Raw genomic sequence first — 16,174 nt, 5'->3', positions numbered from 1 at the left:
TGAGAACCAGTTGTGAACATAAACTGCCATGATGCAGGTATTTAGAAGGGACAGTGAGCAGAGCGTTTACTAGGAGAAAGACAATTTTTGTCGTTAATAGTTGTTGCTCTTGTCTTCACCACGCGTGGGATTGCCAGAGGCACAGGGACCTCGTCTGATCCGCCCAGTGAGGGCTCAGAGAAACTAAGGTCACGGAGCCGCCTCTCCTGTCTCCCCGGCTCGAACGCCGCAGCCCCCCGGACGCACAGGCACCGCGCGCCCTGACGTCGCCAGGCTGTGGCCGGGTCCCAGGGAGCCAAGGACACCCGGGAAGACGCAGGCCTGGCGGGGTGGGCCCGCGGGCCCGCGGGGCAAGGCTCTAGGGCCCGCACCGTACGGGAAGCGGGCCCCTGGTGCAGCCAATGCGCGGGCAGCGCAGGGCCGGGGCCGGGCCCCGCGGCGCCTCGGGAGCGCCCCGCGCCGCGCCCGCCGCCGGCCTCCCGCCAGAGGCGTCGCTGTGCGCTGGCGCCGGCCCGGGAGCCGCGTTCCGCGGGGAGCAGGCGCTCGCGCCGAGCAGGGGTTTCAGTTTCTGGCGCGAACTTCCGCCGTTCCGAAGTTGCACGGCGGATTGGCGGCGATGTCCGGGGACAGCAGCGGCCGCCGGTCCGAGGGCCGGGGCCGGGGCCGCGACCCGCACCGGGATCGCACCCGCTCCCGCTCCCGCTCGCGGTCCCCGCTGTCGCCCGTGTCCCGCCGCGGCGCCGCGCCCGAGCGCAGGGAGGCCCCGGAGCGCCCGAGCCTGGAGGAGACGGAGCCGTCGGATTCCGGGGACGAGATGGTGGACCCGGCGAGCCTGGAGGCGGAGACCGACCACGGCCTGTGCCGCCAGATCCGCCATCAGTACCGGGCGCTCATCAACTCGGTCCAACGTAAGGCGGGGCGCGGGCGGGGGCAGGTGGCGGACGCAGGCCCGCGCGGCCCGGCTGGTCAAAGGCGCCCCGGCCGGCCCCGCGCCGCCTGGCCGCGCCTTCATTGGCTCGCGAGGCGGCCCCGCGCCGTCGCGTGGAGCGAGCTGCGCGACCTTGGCGGGGGCGCGCGGGCCCCGAGGGGCCGGCACGGCCGGGAGGGGGCGGCGGCGGCGGGACGCGGGGCCCCGGGCGTCTTTTCTGGCAGTCGGCGGGTCCGGCGCGCGGTCGCCCGCCCAGCGCGGGGGCGGAGGGGGGGCAGCGCCACCAGGGAGCTGTCAGAAATGCCAGTCCTCGGGCCGCACCCGGACCTCCCCACTCTGAAACTCGGGGAGGCCCGCCCATCTGTCGGGTGGCCCTCTAGGGGCCTCTGTGGCTGCAAAGTTTGGGAACCGCCCTTCGGAGCGCTCCTCAGGGGCTGCAGGGGCTGTGGAGCCCCTTGGGTGGAGGGTACAGGCAGCCGGGCCCCTTGTAAAGTTCATGCTGCTTAAAGGTACAGTTACCTCTCTCTTTCCGAGCCACTTGGGTTAAAAAGATGGAGATGTGTGAAGTAATCCGCCCCCCTCCCCCCCCCCCACACACACCCGGGGGAGCAGGGGCCGGGCTTGGCTGTCCTGCAGGTGATCGCTTCGTCCCGGACTCTGAGTGCCTGATGCGCACATTTCCCAAACCTTGTATTTTTTTACATAGAAAACCGGGAGGATATACTGAATGCCAGCGACAAATTAACAGAAGTCCTTGAAGAGGCCAACACTCTGTTTAATGGAGGTAATTCGTTATTTTATATATGAGTGCTTTTTATTATAAGTTTTAGAGTAATTTTAATTAGTTTTATATAAGAGCCAAATTATTGCCATCACACAATTCCCACATATTGTAATAGTGCTTTACTAGTGTGGGAAGTTTTTTCATTGTAGTGGTAATTCTGCTTTAACTCCCCTCAGGCGCCCTGAAGGCTTTATGAGAGATTCTGGGGGTGCAGCCAGCAGCCTGTTTCAGCAAGTCCCCCCCCCAGGTGGTCCTGTTGCTTGTCCAGGGTTGAGGACTTTGCATGTGTTACCTTTCCTCTGTCTGTGGTATTGGCTGCTGGATCCCCAGGATGCATTTGTTGAACAGAACACGGTGCTCCGTGGTCTTTGAGGACCAGAAGCTTTACGTCTAGCCACGTGCTAGTTATGACTAATGGCTTACCTGTTGCCCGCCGCTAACGTTTTTGTGTCTGCGTGTTCTCAAGTGACTGTCCTTCTAGCTCTGGTCACAGCCTCCTCGCTGTTCCCCAAGTGGGGTCTCCCCCATTTGCTAAATCTCATTTGAATCCTTCCAGAACTGGGCGTTTCCCCACCTGGTTAAATCCCTCCTCCACCGTCCTTAGCTCTGTCTTCTCTTCACTCCTGGACTCCCAGTCGGTCTCCTCAAGGTTCCTCTCGACCCCCTCAACTCCCTTGCGGTTTTACTGTGCATCTTATTAGTTCTTGAGCCACACATGGCCTCCCCCTCGGCTGATTCCGCCCTGCTGACCGGGTCACCTCGCTAAGGCGAAGTTCTCTCACTCAGCTGGGCTCCGGGAGTCGCTCAGCAAACACAGAATTCTAGATCCTTGGCGTTCATGGTTTTAACTCGGCGGAGGCCTCAAAGCCATCTGTGACCGAGAAGTCTGCACTTTTCTCTCCAGCCGCGCTGGGAGGCCGGTGGGCAAGGCCCTGGGGCAGCCCAGGAATGAGCCTCCAGCCCCGGCCCCTGCTGCCCGCTCTCACCCGTGGTCACTTCCGCAGCCTCGCTTCCGAAATAAAATGGGAGAAAAATGATGTATACAAACAGAACCCGGAGTCCGCAAGTTCAGCAGCCTGCGGCGGGTTCAGGAAGTGGGGGATCCAAGTGAAAAGGCCTCAGGAGCGAGCCAGGCCCAGGTGTTTCTGTATTTGAGCCTTGCCCTGTTCCCCTCTTCTTGGCTCCCTTTCCAGTTTGCCTTTCCAGGTATTCCCGGAGCACTTTTCCCCCTTCCCCGGGGCCCCTCAGGCCTGCTCTTAACTCCAAAGGGCCTGTCCCTCCCCTCCCCCACTTCCTCCTCAGTTTCCCTGCCCCATTCGCTTCTTGTCTCCTGTTGAAATCTTTTCCTCTCTATAGCTTAAGTCCTGGGTCCTCTGTCAAACGTTTTTGGGTCACCCATCCTCAGAGTCGCTGCCCTGCGGTAGGCTGTTGACGTGGTGGCCTGTGCTGACTCTGGGGGGTGGGATGGGGGGGGGAGTCCTAGGCTGCCTGCCCAGCCCGCACTCCTACTCTTGCTGCTCAGCAAGCCACCCTGCCTTACACGGAGTGGGCCTCCCTTTTGACTTACCTCCGCACAGGTGGGAATCGTGGCAAAGATGGGCTCCTGGGGTCAGAGGAAAAAGCCGGTGTGGGAGAGGAGAGAGGCTTTGTTGAACCAGAGCTATGAAGAGCTGGTGGCTCGGTTCACAGGAGCAGGACCCCGGAGGGAGAGTGGCTTTTAGGAGGACTGGTCAGCTCTGACTCCAGATTTTGGTGGGTTGGGTAGAGGAGCCAGGTTTTAGAGGGACATGGGTATGTTTGAGAATTTTTTTTTTTTTTTTTTGGTCCAGTGGGAAATGTCAAGTAAGTAGGTGGAAATTTCAGGAAAATCCCTGTGAATAATGGGTTTTTAGTAATGTGTATTTTCCTTCTTTTCTGAATAGTGTCCCGAGCAAGAGAAGCAGTCCTGGATGCCCAGTTTCTTGTTCTGGCTTCAGATTTGGGCAAAGAGAAAGCAAAGCAGCTGCGTTCTGATCTGAACTCATTTGATATGTTAAGATATGTTGAAACTCTAGTAAGTTCAAAGCTACAGAATCTTAATAAAAAATGTTTCCCATGTCACATATTGTATAACTATCTACTTTGCTTAGATCTGTATGCAAATGGATTTCACTTCCTTTTTCCTTTTTTGGGGGGCCGGGGCGGGGGGCATGTCTCAGATTCCTCCAAAGAGATCTCACCAAGTTAAACAATGACAGGGGAGCCCTGTGGAGGAATTTAGGGTGGCAGCTTAGAGGTTTAAAAATCTCTTAGCATTCTAAGACTCTGGGTGCTACGTTTATTTACAAATGGCCATTTTTTCATTCTCAGTGACCCTGGGCTTTTGTCCTGGGCTGGGCAGGACCCACCCTGCAGGTGGCAGGGCTCAGCTGGAGAGGAGTTAGGCCTGGTGGGGGGGCATGTTTTCATCAGTCCTTGACAATATCTTGGAACCATATGAATATGCTTGGGGTTTTGCTTTTTTGTGGGTCTTTTTGTTGTTTTATTCACCTTTCTTTGAATGGTTGTTACCTAAAATTTTTAAACTTTTCTTTGGTGGATTTACCAAAAAAGCACAATGAGGCTGACCTTGCATTTTACTATGTTGTGATTGTTTTTTTTTTTTTTTTTTCTGTTTTTGGTTCCACTCTGAGCTAACCTCTGTCCTAGCATTTGTGCTAGGACTTTGAATTTCTGCCTGAATGTTTGTTAAATGGTTATTAAAATGATTTAGTACCAGGAGACCGGCCCAGATAAATTAATTCTTTTGTAAAGGCAGGAGGCAGATGAATTTCCTGTTGTTTTTAAAACCTTAAATGGTTTAAAATTGAAATTTAACTTAAATTTAAAACCTTAAAATTTTCTCTCTTTTAACTTTTTTATTGTGAGGTATAACGCATTTGGAAAATGCACACTCATGTATAGCTGAATAAATAAAGTGACTATATCCTGGGTTATCTTTTTTTAAATTACTGGTATTTATCCAGGTGAGATGTGTACTTTAACAAATCGGAGCAAATTCCGGAAGTCTTAAGGCATTCAGTATAAAACCCTAAATTACAGCTCTGAAATCGCTGGGTGGGGAAGCCCCTTCCGAGTTCATCAAGTATAGGTACTATAAGGCAAAGATGGGTAGATTTGACCAGACAGAAACGGACGCGTCCTCCTTATGCGTGCAGTAGCGGGGGACGGGGGGGGGGGGGGGGCGGAGGCTTGCTGACCTTACGTCTCTGATCGGGCTCTTGCAGCCTCTCTACAGAGATTGATTGCTTTTATTAATAGGGGCAAGCTTCCCGAGGGCTTTTTGATTATTGTTTATGTTTGATATTACTGTTTTAATTTGATAACTTGTAGGCATTTTATAATTTCATAATGTAATCAGGGTGCTTTGATTTTCTGTGAGATAGTGTGGGATAAGAGAATTATTAGACTTCTAGCAACTCTTCCCAGGAAGGCAGTGGTAAGATGAGCGATCCTCTGACTCTAGGCCACTGCTCTTTGGATGTACTGAGACACAAGCTGGAGAGAGGTCTCTAGGAGGTTGGCTAAAAACGAAAATCCAGAAGCCAGCTAAACTTGCCTGTTCTGTCCTGGAGCCTTTGATTTGGGATGTGATTTCAGATTTGTATGTTGGTACAGCTTTCCTAATACTTTGATGGACTAAGGATTCATTCCTTCTAGTATTTCTACCTTTGAAAGGTGGGGTTTATATAAGATTATTTGTATAATACGAAATGTAGCCGACGTGTTAGGGCACTGAACAGGCTTTTTTGCCTCTGGCCTCTTCAAGTTTAGTGATAGAGATTATTGGATGTGGTGAATGATTGCCTGTGGCTTAACTGGGGTTTTTTGTTTCCCTTCATTTTTGTAGCTGACACATATGGGTGTAAATCCGCTAGAAGCTGAAGAACTCATCCGTGATGAAGATAGTTCTGATTTTGAATTCATAGTCTATGACTCCTGGAAAATATCAGGCAAAACAGCAGAAAACACCTTTAATAAAACCCATACATTCCACTTTCTGTAAGATTATTTTAAAAATCGGTCAGACCAGCCATTTGTAAACCTTAAGTTGTTTTGTTATAGTAGGAACAAGAATTATCTGGTAGGGTGGCGGTGACAATCAGGATGCCATTGTGTGGAGATTTTTCTAAACTTTGACCGAAAAGCCCATAAAATCTTGATGTGGATGGAACCTCATCCTGCTTAATTTAAGCAGGAAAGGCTGTGGGCCAGAACCGCTTACCACAGGGCCCTGCTGGCTCCCTTCTTTTCTAGTGTGTGAGGCTCTGGGTCTGGGGCACAATGTCTGGCTTTGTTTTGTCGTCTTTAACCCCTATCCTGTAGGAGGATGATACCTCTTATGGAGGGTCTTTTAAGATTTTACTAACGTATGTCAAATGCCATTCATTGTAATTTCCTGTTGGATGGTCACTGACTTGTACTGGAAGCCTGCTTGAGTCACTCACATAAACTGCCCACCCCATTTTTTTGGAAACCACTCTACTTTTGAAAAGTTTATCTTCATACTCAGTTTAGCTTCCGTCGTAATTTCCTAGCCCAGCCCTTTTGGAGGAACGAAGAATAGCCCTTACTGGTTCTTTTGTAAGACCACCTTCAGAGACATTGGTTGTGACCCCCAGCAGATACATTCTCTGGGGCAGCCACCCAGTTGTTTCTCCCTTACGTGCTCCAGCTCCTGGGCATCTGTCTACTCCAGTTCACCCTCCCAAAGCTCTGGAGGGCGGCGGTACCTCAGCAAGAAGGCTTTGGAGATGCACAGGTGTGGGGCCACGCATCTGCCCAGAACCACTGCGTACATGTCAGCGTAAAGATCAGGCTTCTTTGTTACAGGATGAAGTCCAAATCTCTGTTCTTTGCTTTTGAGCTCAAGGCTCTGTCATAAACCCCAGGATCTAAATGCAGCTGGGGTGCTGTGCCTGAAACTTTCTCTCCTCACCCAGCACAGCCCGCGTCCACAGTGAACTGCTTACAGCTTTGTGCCCTTGCACTTGCTGTTACTTTGGCCTCCAGTCTCTTCCCCGTCTTTTCCATCTGGGAAGGTTTGCTCCTCTCCCAGACCCTAACTTGGAAGCTTCCAGTAACTTCTCCAGACAGAGGTATCATTGTAAGATCAGAGATCCCGACCCGATCACTCCCATGTCTGGGTAGATCTCTGCCCCCGTGCTCTCAGAACACTTGGGGATTACTCTAGCACAGCACTGTAGGATCTACTGTATTATGTTGAAATGGATGTGTGTGTGTGTGTGTGTGTGTGTGTGTGTCTGTGGATTTGGATCCGTCCATCTACACTGCATGCTTTGAGCTCCTCGAGCTTAGGGACCATATGGGTCCATGTTCGCGGGGCCTTGGCCTCTGCATGGTACATCTATTACTGTAGCTTAAGTCTGCAATAGAGCTTTTTTTAAGGGGTGTAGAGAGTACAAAGGGGGAAAGAATTCCATGGCTTCTGTTTGACCTGTCCTTCTGAGACAGGTGTGGGGTGTGTTCTGTTGTCGTAGGCTGGGAGCCTCGACCTTAGCACCCCTAGTCCAAAGGCTTTTAACCCCCGTGGAGCTCTTTGTTCCCCTTTCCCACACCTTCAGCCTTCCCACTGACCTGAAGTTGGCTTTGCCAAAGAGACAGCAGGCTAGCTGGGAAGACCACAGGCATATCTACCGGTTCACTGTTGAGAGCAAAATAGGAAGGCGTTTGAGGGGGTATCTGTGGTTGAGTAAGTTCCTAGGAGTTCTTTGAGACACACAAAGGGAGCAGAGAGGATGTCACAAACCTGACAAGAGTTTTGGTCCAATGTCAGTTCATATATCACTGGAGCCTGGTCTGAATTCGACCATTTCCGTGGGAACTGCTTCCAGTTAGTGCAACCAGTTTGTTTAAAAAACAAACAAAAAAAGACATGAAAGCATATTTTTCATTAGGTTGGGTTCAATACAAGGAGAGTTCCCTGTGCCAAAGCCACGAAGTGATCGTCCAAGAAAAGGTCCCATGACAGAAGAGAAGAAGACAATGCCTGACCAGGTTTGTTTTTTAAAAACACCTCAGGTTACAGCAGCTATTCATACAATATACGGGCAATCTGGCCATCTTTCCAAGCTTTAGGGTCTAGAGTCAGGTTTGGTTCATTAAATAATTACTTAAATAATTGCAGCTTTTAAACATTTGATTGGATTAACCCCTTGTCTTAGTTTTAATTCATGTCTGTAGTTTGGATCAGTTCTCCCAAACCAGGGGTTCTTAGCCTCGGCACCATCAACATTGGGGGCTGGATCCTTCTCTGTTGTGAGAGGCTGTCCTGTGTGTTGTAGGATGCTCTGTAGCATCCTTGGCTTCTCCCCATTAGGGGCCAGTAGCCTCCCCTCCCAGCTGTGACAACCAAAAACATCTCCAGATAGTGGCAGATGTCCCAGGAGGCAAAATCACTTTCAGTTGAGAATCACTATTCTAAACTGCGCTATTTGTATTTTGCTATTTACGTTCAACCTGAAAATGGTTGATTTGGTAATGTTACTCCTCTATTAAAAAGTTAATATAAAAAATGTTACTGAAACTAGACAATCTTTTTTTTAACTTTAAATTTTAAGATGAGGATAAAAACTGCTAGCAGTCCCCCAGTAAAAGACAGCTAGAGGAGTTTAGATGTGTCAGAGAGCAGAAAACATGAATGAGCAGGCAAGTAGGTCAGTCTGCTTGGTAATGACTTTATATTTTCAGTTAAATGAAATGGAAGAATCTCATCAAGAAGCAACAGAAAAAGAAGTGGAAAGAATTTTGGGATTGTTGCAAACGTATTTTCGAGAAGATCGTAAGTATGATACCAAGTTCAAAGTAGAGCAATTTGTATTTATCAGTTAGACAAATACCACTTGCAGTCAGAAGTTATTTTTTTTAAAAAGCATTTTCAGTTTTATGTAATGTTTGAATCATTTTGATTCTTTTTTGGCATGTGTGTTTAATTCAGCGTCTCCTTTAGCAATCCCATGTGAGAGTATTGGCAAAGTAACTTTCCATTTTTGCTTATAAAAGATGGGGTATTTTCTCTGTTACAAAATAAAAGGTGCCATAGAAGGGGGAAAAGTAGAGTTGAGTACCTGTTCCCTCGCTCCCCAGAGGCAGCCACCCTGTACGATGTGCTTGTATACTTTCAGATCTTACGTTTATGTCCGTCACGTGACTTTGCACATAAGTAAGTTGGGAATTTTTGTTGGTTTTTTGCTTTTTTCAAAGCTAATCATAATACACACATTCTTCTGCACCGTGAGTTTTCCACGTGGACATTCTTCCATATCCGTACATCCAGATCCCCCTTACTCTTTTCAGTGATTCCCACTGTATGGCTGTATCCTCCGTGGGTGGACGACTAAGTTCTTTGTAGCATTTTATTCTTGTGAAACCCACTGCAGTGGGAAATCTTGGTACACAACTTTGTGCACACATGCTGATATTTCTGTAGGACAGCTTTTGAGAGGCGGGTTGCCAGATCAGTGGACGTACATATTTTTAATAGATATGTCACATTGCCCCCCAGAAGGGCTAAATCAGTTTTCACTCCCGCGAAAGTTTGAGTGCCCATTTCCTTCCTCTGCTAACACAGAATATTGGTCTTACTGATTGGCAAAAATCATCTTTCCTGTTTTGAAGAATTTTTTTTCCTCTTTTTTCTATAGCTGATACTCCTATGTCCTTCTTTGACTTTGTGGTTGATCCACATTCTTTCCCCCGAACAGTGGAAAACATCTTTCATGTTTCCTTCATTATAAGGGTAAGATTTAAGATTATTTCTCTTCTTTCTTTTATAGCTTTTTTTTTTTTTTTTTTTAAAGATTTTTATTTATTTATTTAACAGAGAGAGAGCACAAGTAGGCAGAGCGGCAGACAGAGGGAGAGGGAGAAGCAGGCTCTCTGCCGAGCAGGGAGCCCGATGCGGGGCTCGATCCCAGGACCCTGGGATCATGACCTGAGCCGAAGGCAGCCGCTTAACCGACTGAGCCACCCAGGCGCCCCTCTTTTATAGCTTTTAAAAGGGTAAATAATAGGGGTGCCTGGGTGGCTCGATCGGTCAGTTAAACGTCTCTTGATTTCGGTTCAGGTCATGATCTCAGGCGAGCCCTGTGTCCAGCTCTGTGTGGACCCTGCTCTTGCTTGCTCTGTTTCTCTCTCAAAAAAAGGGGGGTAAATAATAAAAGCTGTGGATGGGAGCTGGCAAAGGTATTTGTACTAACTGGTATGTATGGTAGACCCGTTGTAGCAAAACATTGGCACACAGGCAGAAGAAACTAGCTGAAAATTTGTGTGGGCGCCTGGCTGGCTCAGTGTGGGCGCCTGGCTGGCTCAGTCCAAACTCACAGTTTGGAGTGTGCGACTCTTAATCTCAGAGTTGTGAGTTTGAGCCCCACATTGGCTATAGAGATTACTAAACATAATAAACTTAAAAAAAACTGTGTGCTTGCTTTTACATTTTAGGAATTTACAGAATGAATTGACAAAATTTGAATATGGAACTATAGATTAGATAACAGTATGGTATAAATGTTAAATTTCCCAAATTTGATAGTTGTCTTGTAAGGAAAGATCTTGTTCTTGTCAAGAAACATACACTGAAAGTATTAAGGAAAGGGAGCAGGTTGTCTATCACTTATTTTCTCATGAGAATTCCTAATACGTATGTAGAGGGGGAAATAACGTGGCAAAACTTGAACAGATGGTAAAGCTGGGGAAAGAATATATGAGAGGTCTTTATAGTAGCCTTGTAGCCCTTTCAATTTGAAATTATTTCAAAATAGAGGTTCAAAAAAAAAAAAAAAAGAAAACCCCTACTCAGAAATATACTATGGAAATTTGCTTTCGACTGTCTTTAGTCTTATAACAGGTGCACTCCCGCTCATGGATGATGAATTTGATTTTAACCTCAGGAAAAATCTTTTCTCGACCAAAGTATTTTCCCAGAAATGATAACAAAGGCATATTTTGTCAGCAGTAAATGATGAGTTATGCATAATAAAATGCCGAGTGTCCAAAAATATGCATGAATCACATTTAAGAGCCAAGTTTTAAGAGCCAAGCCAGTTACAGTTTTATTTAGGAGATCCTCAGGATGGAGGCTGATGAGAAACCTGAAGGATGCCCCAATGTAAAGTCTTACCCACATAATCTCCTCATTATTGTTACAGTACATTTTGATTGTCTGGGATATGGAGGTTTGTTTGTTTGTTTGTTTGTTTTTGAGAGAGAGAGAAAGGGGGGAGAGGCGGAGAGAGAATCTCCAGCAGACTCCCTGCTGAGCATGGAGCCTAGTGTGGGGCTCAATCTCATGACCCTGAGATCATGACCTGAGCCGAAATCAAGTCGAACGCTTAACCGACTACGCTACCCAGGTGCCCCATGGGATATGGAGTTTTCTAATTAATAATGTTTTTTATCCAATGATTATAGGTTTTGAATGTAATTTTTTAAATCGGCTTTTGAATCTAAATCTAAAATTATGTTTGTGTTTTAGGATGGTTTTGCAAGAATAAAGCTTGACCAAGACCGACTGCCAATAATAGGTAAATGATACTATGTTAAGAAAAATTAGTTTTAGAGAAAATGTATGTGTTATTCGAGTTCATGAAATGCAGTTTTCTGAATGTAACCGAGTTTGCATTTTAGGTAACTTTTACAGTGCTCTATCTTGCTCAACTAACTGAAATGCTGCAAACACGGTCATCAGTTAAAATGAGGGGGTTCATCTGTATCATTGACTCAACATCTGCCCTAAAGATTAACAAGAAAGTCCCTTCAGTTTTGAGAATGTTTGTAATTATAGTTGCTGTTGTACTTTTCTTCCGTTTTTTCCCTGAAGCCACCTCCCTCTCCTCTCCTTGAGAGGATCTTAGTTGAATAATTTCACCAGCTCAGTGAGTCGTTTCTTTCTAAGGTCCCCTGTAGAGAGTCAAGTATTTTTATTGCCTTGATTGGTACTTTAATAGTTCTCAATTTCTTTTGGACTCACTAGGGCTCAGCTCTGAGGTTGGTAGGTAGATATGCAGAAGTTTTCAAATGATTGCCACGTGTAACTCTACTACGGGAGGTATTTTTTTTTAATGGAAGCAAATGGATTACTTACTACCGTAATAACACTCTTAACACATCAGTGATGCACGGAATCATAATAAGTATGTAATATTATAAGTGTCTTCGATACAGGTTCATTCCTTCTCATCAGTTTCTGTTCAGAGTACCTCTTGCGATTTGATAACCTTTGAAAACTTTTGTCTTTCAAACAGAGCCTGTTAATATTAATGAAGAAAGTGAGGGAATTGACCAAAACACCCAAATTAGGAATCAAGGAATTATAGCTTTGAGTTACCGTGACTGGGAGGTAAAGCTCTGCATGTTGCCCTGGGGTAGTTCTTCGTTTGCGGTAAACCCAGTCCCCAAATGTTCTTTGTTCTCTGCCAGGAGATCGTGAAGACCTTTGAGATTTCAGAGCCTGTGATTGCTTCAGGCCAGAGCCAGCAGAGGCTAAGCGCTTGACGCCAGCAAAGGTAGTTCTTCCTATGTGTTATTAAATGTTAATTAGCATTCCAGACCATCTTCCTTTTTTTCATTCGGGTGGAATTGGGATTTGCCTCCCTCTAGTGCCCCATTCTTAGAACTGTGTGTGCCCGTGAGAAAGGCAACTTTGGGCCTAGTGGCTGCAAGTCCCCTTCTTCGGATTACTTTGGTTAAGTAGAATATTGAACCCTCCCATCACCGTCCGATCTGATTTGCTTATTTTACAGCTATGAAGTAGAAAAGGAGGATTAGGACAGAATTACCTGGAATAATGTCAGTAAATGGGCATTTCTGAAATCTTGAGTTATGCTGTGAAACACTTCTTTATTTTTATGAAGGAGAACATGCTAGAAGGAAATCTTTGTGATGATCGGGCATTTGCTGTGGGTGGGAGTCAGAAGACCTGTATTCTCTTTGCTCCGTCCCCTTAGTTTAAAATCACTGAGCAAATCACTTAATTTCACTCAGCTTCATTTTGTCTACAAATCTGTCTGTAAAATGGGGGGATTTTGAATTAGATCCTTAAGGGTTTTTTTTTTTTAGCTCAAATTTTCTATAATTTTGAGAGTTTCAAATTAGCTTTTAATACTTAACGTAAACTCTTAATATGCACCTCAATTAACTGAGCTTCTTTTGTTCCAAGATAACTGCGGGAAACAGAACAGACATAAGGTATATAATATGCGTGGCCTGGGGCTCTATTCAGAGAGAAAGGACTAGTTATTAGATCCTTTTTATGTATATCAGGTGAACTTTTGATTCATTTTATCATTTATAAACTGTTAACCAGCTATTTTTCCCTCTTTCAGGACTCAGATGGATAGTGAAATCGGAAGAGGAAAGCAGCATGTATTGTATATATTGTATGATTAAACATTTTTAAAGACAGATTGTTTTTAGTAAAATGTAGCTTTTGATAGTTAATGAATTTGTCATGGTTGTCTTTGATTAAAGGAAATTCACTGCCATCTTCACAAATAATTGTAGTTACTTTTTATTTTCCCATCATGCCAGAGTTTGTCCTTTCTCCAGTCCTGTCCCATTAAAACTTTTTTAGTTAGGTTGTTATGGCCTATATATCATTATGGTTCTTTAGCTGTAAAGTTAGCTGGTCAAATCCACAAATCTTAGGTTGAACTGTACGAAATTGTTGCTCTTGTAGGTAAAACACAGTCACATATCAGCCATTTTATAGGTTGCAGCCTGTGATTTACTCACAGGAAACTGTTCAGCCCTCTCCTCTGCCAGGCCAGGCTGGATACCTGTCCCCAGCAGCAGTCCTCTCTGCACAAACCCCAAAGAGGAAAACCATCCGGCGGGGTGGATGGTGCTACTCCCGGGCTGCCCATCTTTGCTGGCCCTTCAGGCCTGGCCTTGATGTTTTTTTGTCCCTCTCTGGTTCCCTTTCCCACTCCCCAGCTTTCTACATCCTCCTTCCCTGGGTCCCAGCCCTTCCTGGTGCTCAGGTGTGTCCCCCACCCTCCATACCTAGCGCTTTCCCTTCAACCACGGTTATCTCTCATCGTAAAACAACTGTCGTGACCCTTAGTTACTGTCCTGTCTCTTCTTTGAACAAGGATCACAGGCGCTCTCCCCTTCTGGCCGTCCTGGAACCCGGGCAGAGGAACACCTCCATTCCCAGCATTCCCCGGGGGCTGTTTTAGGCCAAATTGGTGATTCCTTCTCAAATAGTTCGATCCCAGGGTTGAATGCTGTGCATTTGACACATAAAGATCCACTCCTGGAGGGGAGCCCGGGTGGCTCAGTCGGTTAAGCGTCGGACTCTTGATTTTGGTTTAGGTCACGATCTCAGGGTCCTGGGTCAGGCCCTGCATCGGGCTCCATGCTCACTGTAGTCTGCCTGTCCCTCTGTCCCCCTACTCACTCGCTCACTCGTTCTCAAATAAATAAATAAAATCTTAAAAAAAACTCTACTCCTGGAAAGCTGTACATCCTTCTATCTGGTGCTTTCCCTGACCTCCTTCCCCCCCATCTTACCCTCATGAGTTCTCCTACATCTATATCCTGAACATTCTCCAAACTTTGACTCCACTCTGAAAAGCTACAGGCATACGTGACCAATGGCTTATTGGCAGCATAGGGGCTGTTTTAAACATATGTATAAATTAGCTCCCAAATCTGTCCTCCCTTAATCCCTATAGGGGTACTTCTACTACTTTATTTCCTCCAGAGAAACCTAGGATTTCTTTCTTTTTTTTTTTTTTTTTTTAAGATTTTATTTATTTTTTGACAGAGCCCAAGCAGGGGGAGCTGCAGGCAGAGGGAGAAGCAGGCTCCCCACTGAGCAAGGAGCCCGATGCAGGACTTGATCCCAGGATTCTGGGGCCATGACCTGAGCCGAAGGCAGATGCTTAACTGACTGAGCCACTCAGGCACCCCAAAAGCTAGGATTTCTTTTCCCCCACAGCCCCTACCTTAATTGGTCATGACCTCCCATCTGGTGTCTTGATTTTCTCCATCCTGCCCAGATTTCTGCCACAGACTCCCGTCTGGTGTCCTCCGCTTCCTGCCCGCCCTTCGCATCCCCTCCACATCTTCAAAACCACTTGTCAGTTCTCAGTGACTCCCCACTGCCTTCAAGACTTGAGACACTTCAGCTTGCAGCGCTGTGGAGGACTTACATGACCAGGCTCCTTGCCTCCACCCAGGCTCACCTCCCCCTCTAAACTCCAGCTTTCTCTTCCATCTTGGTTGAACTTCACATTCCATATCATTCACCCATTTAAAGCGAACACTTCATTGTTTCTCAGTCTGTTCACAGGGCTCTGTAACCACCACATCCTGATGCAGAACATTCTTGTCCCCAACCAGTGGCAGGTACCCTTCCTCACCTGTCTCCTTACTAACCCTTAGCCCCAACCGATAACCTATTTTCTGTCAAAAGTTGCCTATTCTGGACATTTCACATTAATGGAATCACCCATGTGGTCTTAATATTACAATTTTTCAAGCAAATCTGTTTAGAGTTGCCTTCCTCTTTCCCTTTTGTTGGCCTGTCTTCTACTTGCGTCAAACTCTGCTCATACAAGAAACATAAGGGGCCTGGGTGGCTCAGTCAGTTGAGCGTCTGACTCTTGGTTTCAGCTCAGGTCATGATCTCAGGGACATGAAATCGAGCCCCAAATCGGGCTCCACGCTCAGTGTGGAGTCTGCTTGAGATTCCCTATCCTTCTCTCTCTGCCCTTCCTGCTTGTGCTCTCTCTCTCTCAAATAAATTAATTTAAAAAAAGAAAGAGGGATGACCTTTGGGAAACCAAAGTGGCCTAGCTGTCACTTGGCATTTTGTATCTTTCTATAATTGAGTTTTCTAACCATGCACTTTTTCATTATTTTTAAAAAGTATTGGGGCACGTGGGTGGCTAGTGGGTTAAGCACCTACCTTCAGCTTAGATCATGATCCCAGGGTCCTGGGATTGAGCCCCGGGTCATGCTCCCTGCTCAGCAGAGAGTCTGCTTCTCCCTCTGCCCCTCCCCTTGCTAGTGTGCTTGCCCTCTCTCTTTCTCTCTCACTCTCGTTCTCTCAAGTAAATAAATCTCAAAAAAGTATCAACAGAAGTTATCTGGGCAGGGAAGATTATGGGCCACTTTCTCTTCTTTAAACTTCTGAATAGGAGGGGCCCCTGGCTGGCTCAATAGGGAGAGCATGTGACTCTTGATCTTGGGGTGGTGAGTTCAAGTTCCATGTTGGGCAAGGAGGCTACTTTAAAAAAAAAATTGTAAACTTTTGAATAGGAAAAAACCAACTAATGCATGTTATCGTTTAAATATCAAACACATGTAACATCCCCAAAGTCTTTCTTTTCCTCTAGAACTTTGTGTTCTAATAGCACCTCATTCTTACCTCCGTTACCCTGTCTGTGCTTGTCATG

General features: G+C 46.6%; 1 protein-coding gene across 2 annotated transcripts; it reads left to right on the top strand.

The window, feature by feature from the left end:
• The first annotated feature begins 580 nt into the window (after nucleotides 1–580).
• NSMCE4A (NSE4 homolog A, SMC5-SMC6 complex component) lies at nucleotides 581–14,044 on the top strand. 2 transcript variants are annotated; one of them, XM_032423336.1, is made up of 11 exons: nucleotides 584–908; nucleotides 1,635–1,712; nucleotides 3,635–3,765; nucleotides 5,602–5,753; nucleotides 7,670–7,769; nucleotides 8,463–8,553; nucleotides 9,416–9,510; nucleotides 11,245–11,293; nucleotides 12,014–12,108; nucleotides 12,189–12,274; nucleotides 13,094–14,044. In XM_032423336.1, exons 1-10 carry the CDS (start codon nucleotides 617–619, stop codon nucleotides 12,261–12,263), a joined length of 1,158 nt encoding a protein of 385 aa, XP_032279227.1. In that variant the 5' UTR covers nucleotides 584–616; the 3' UTR covers nucleotides 12,264–12,274; nucleotides 13,094–14,044. The 2 variants fall into 2 exon arrangements, 1 of the variants encoding a protein (XP_032279227.1); XR_004301690.1 differs by having other exon boundaries at nucleotides 581–908; nucleotides 12,014–12,274; nucleotides 13,094–13,107.
• Nucleotides 14,045–16,174: the final 2,130 nt, after the last annotated feature.

This window comes from Phoca vitulina, unplaced genomic scaffold (genome assembly GCF_004348235.1).
Source record: "Phoca vitulina isolate PV1807 unplaced genomic scaffold, GSC_HSeal_1.0 scaffold28, whole genome shotgun sequence".
Classification (NCBI taxonomy): domain Eukaryota; kingdom Metazoa; phylum Chordata; class Mammalia; order Carnivora; family Phocidae; genus Phoca; species Phoca vitulina.
Note: the sequence above shows the minus strand (reverse complement) of the source record. Positions and strands in the feature narration are given on the sequence as shown.

What these genes read in the sequence shown, in the direction of transcription:
- NSMCE4A (XM_032423336.1), top strand. Translation starts at nt 617, where the DNA reads ATGTCCGGGGACAGCAGCGGCCGCCGGTCCGAGGGCCGGGGCCGGGGC. An exon ending in AGAAGACAATGCCTGACCAG is followed by an intron (nt 7,770 to 8,462) that starts GTTTGTTTTTTA and finishes TTATATTTTCAG; the next exon opens with TTAAATGAAATGGAAGAATC. An exon ending in TGAGTTACCGTGACTGGGAG is followed by an intron (nt 12,109 to 12,188) that starts GTAAAGCTCTGC and finishes GTTCTCTGCCAG; the next exon opens with GAGATCGTGAAGACCTTTGA.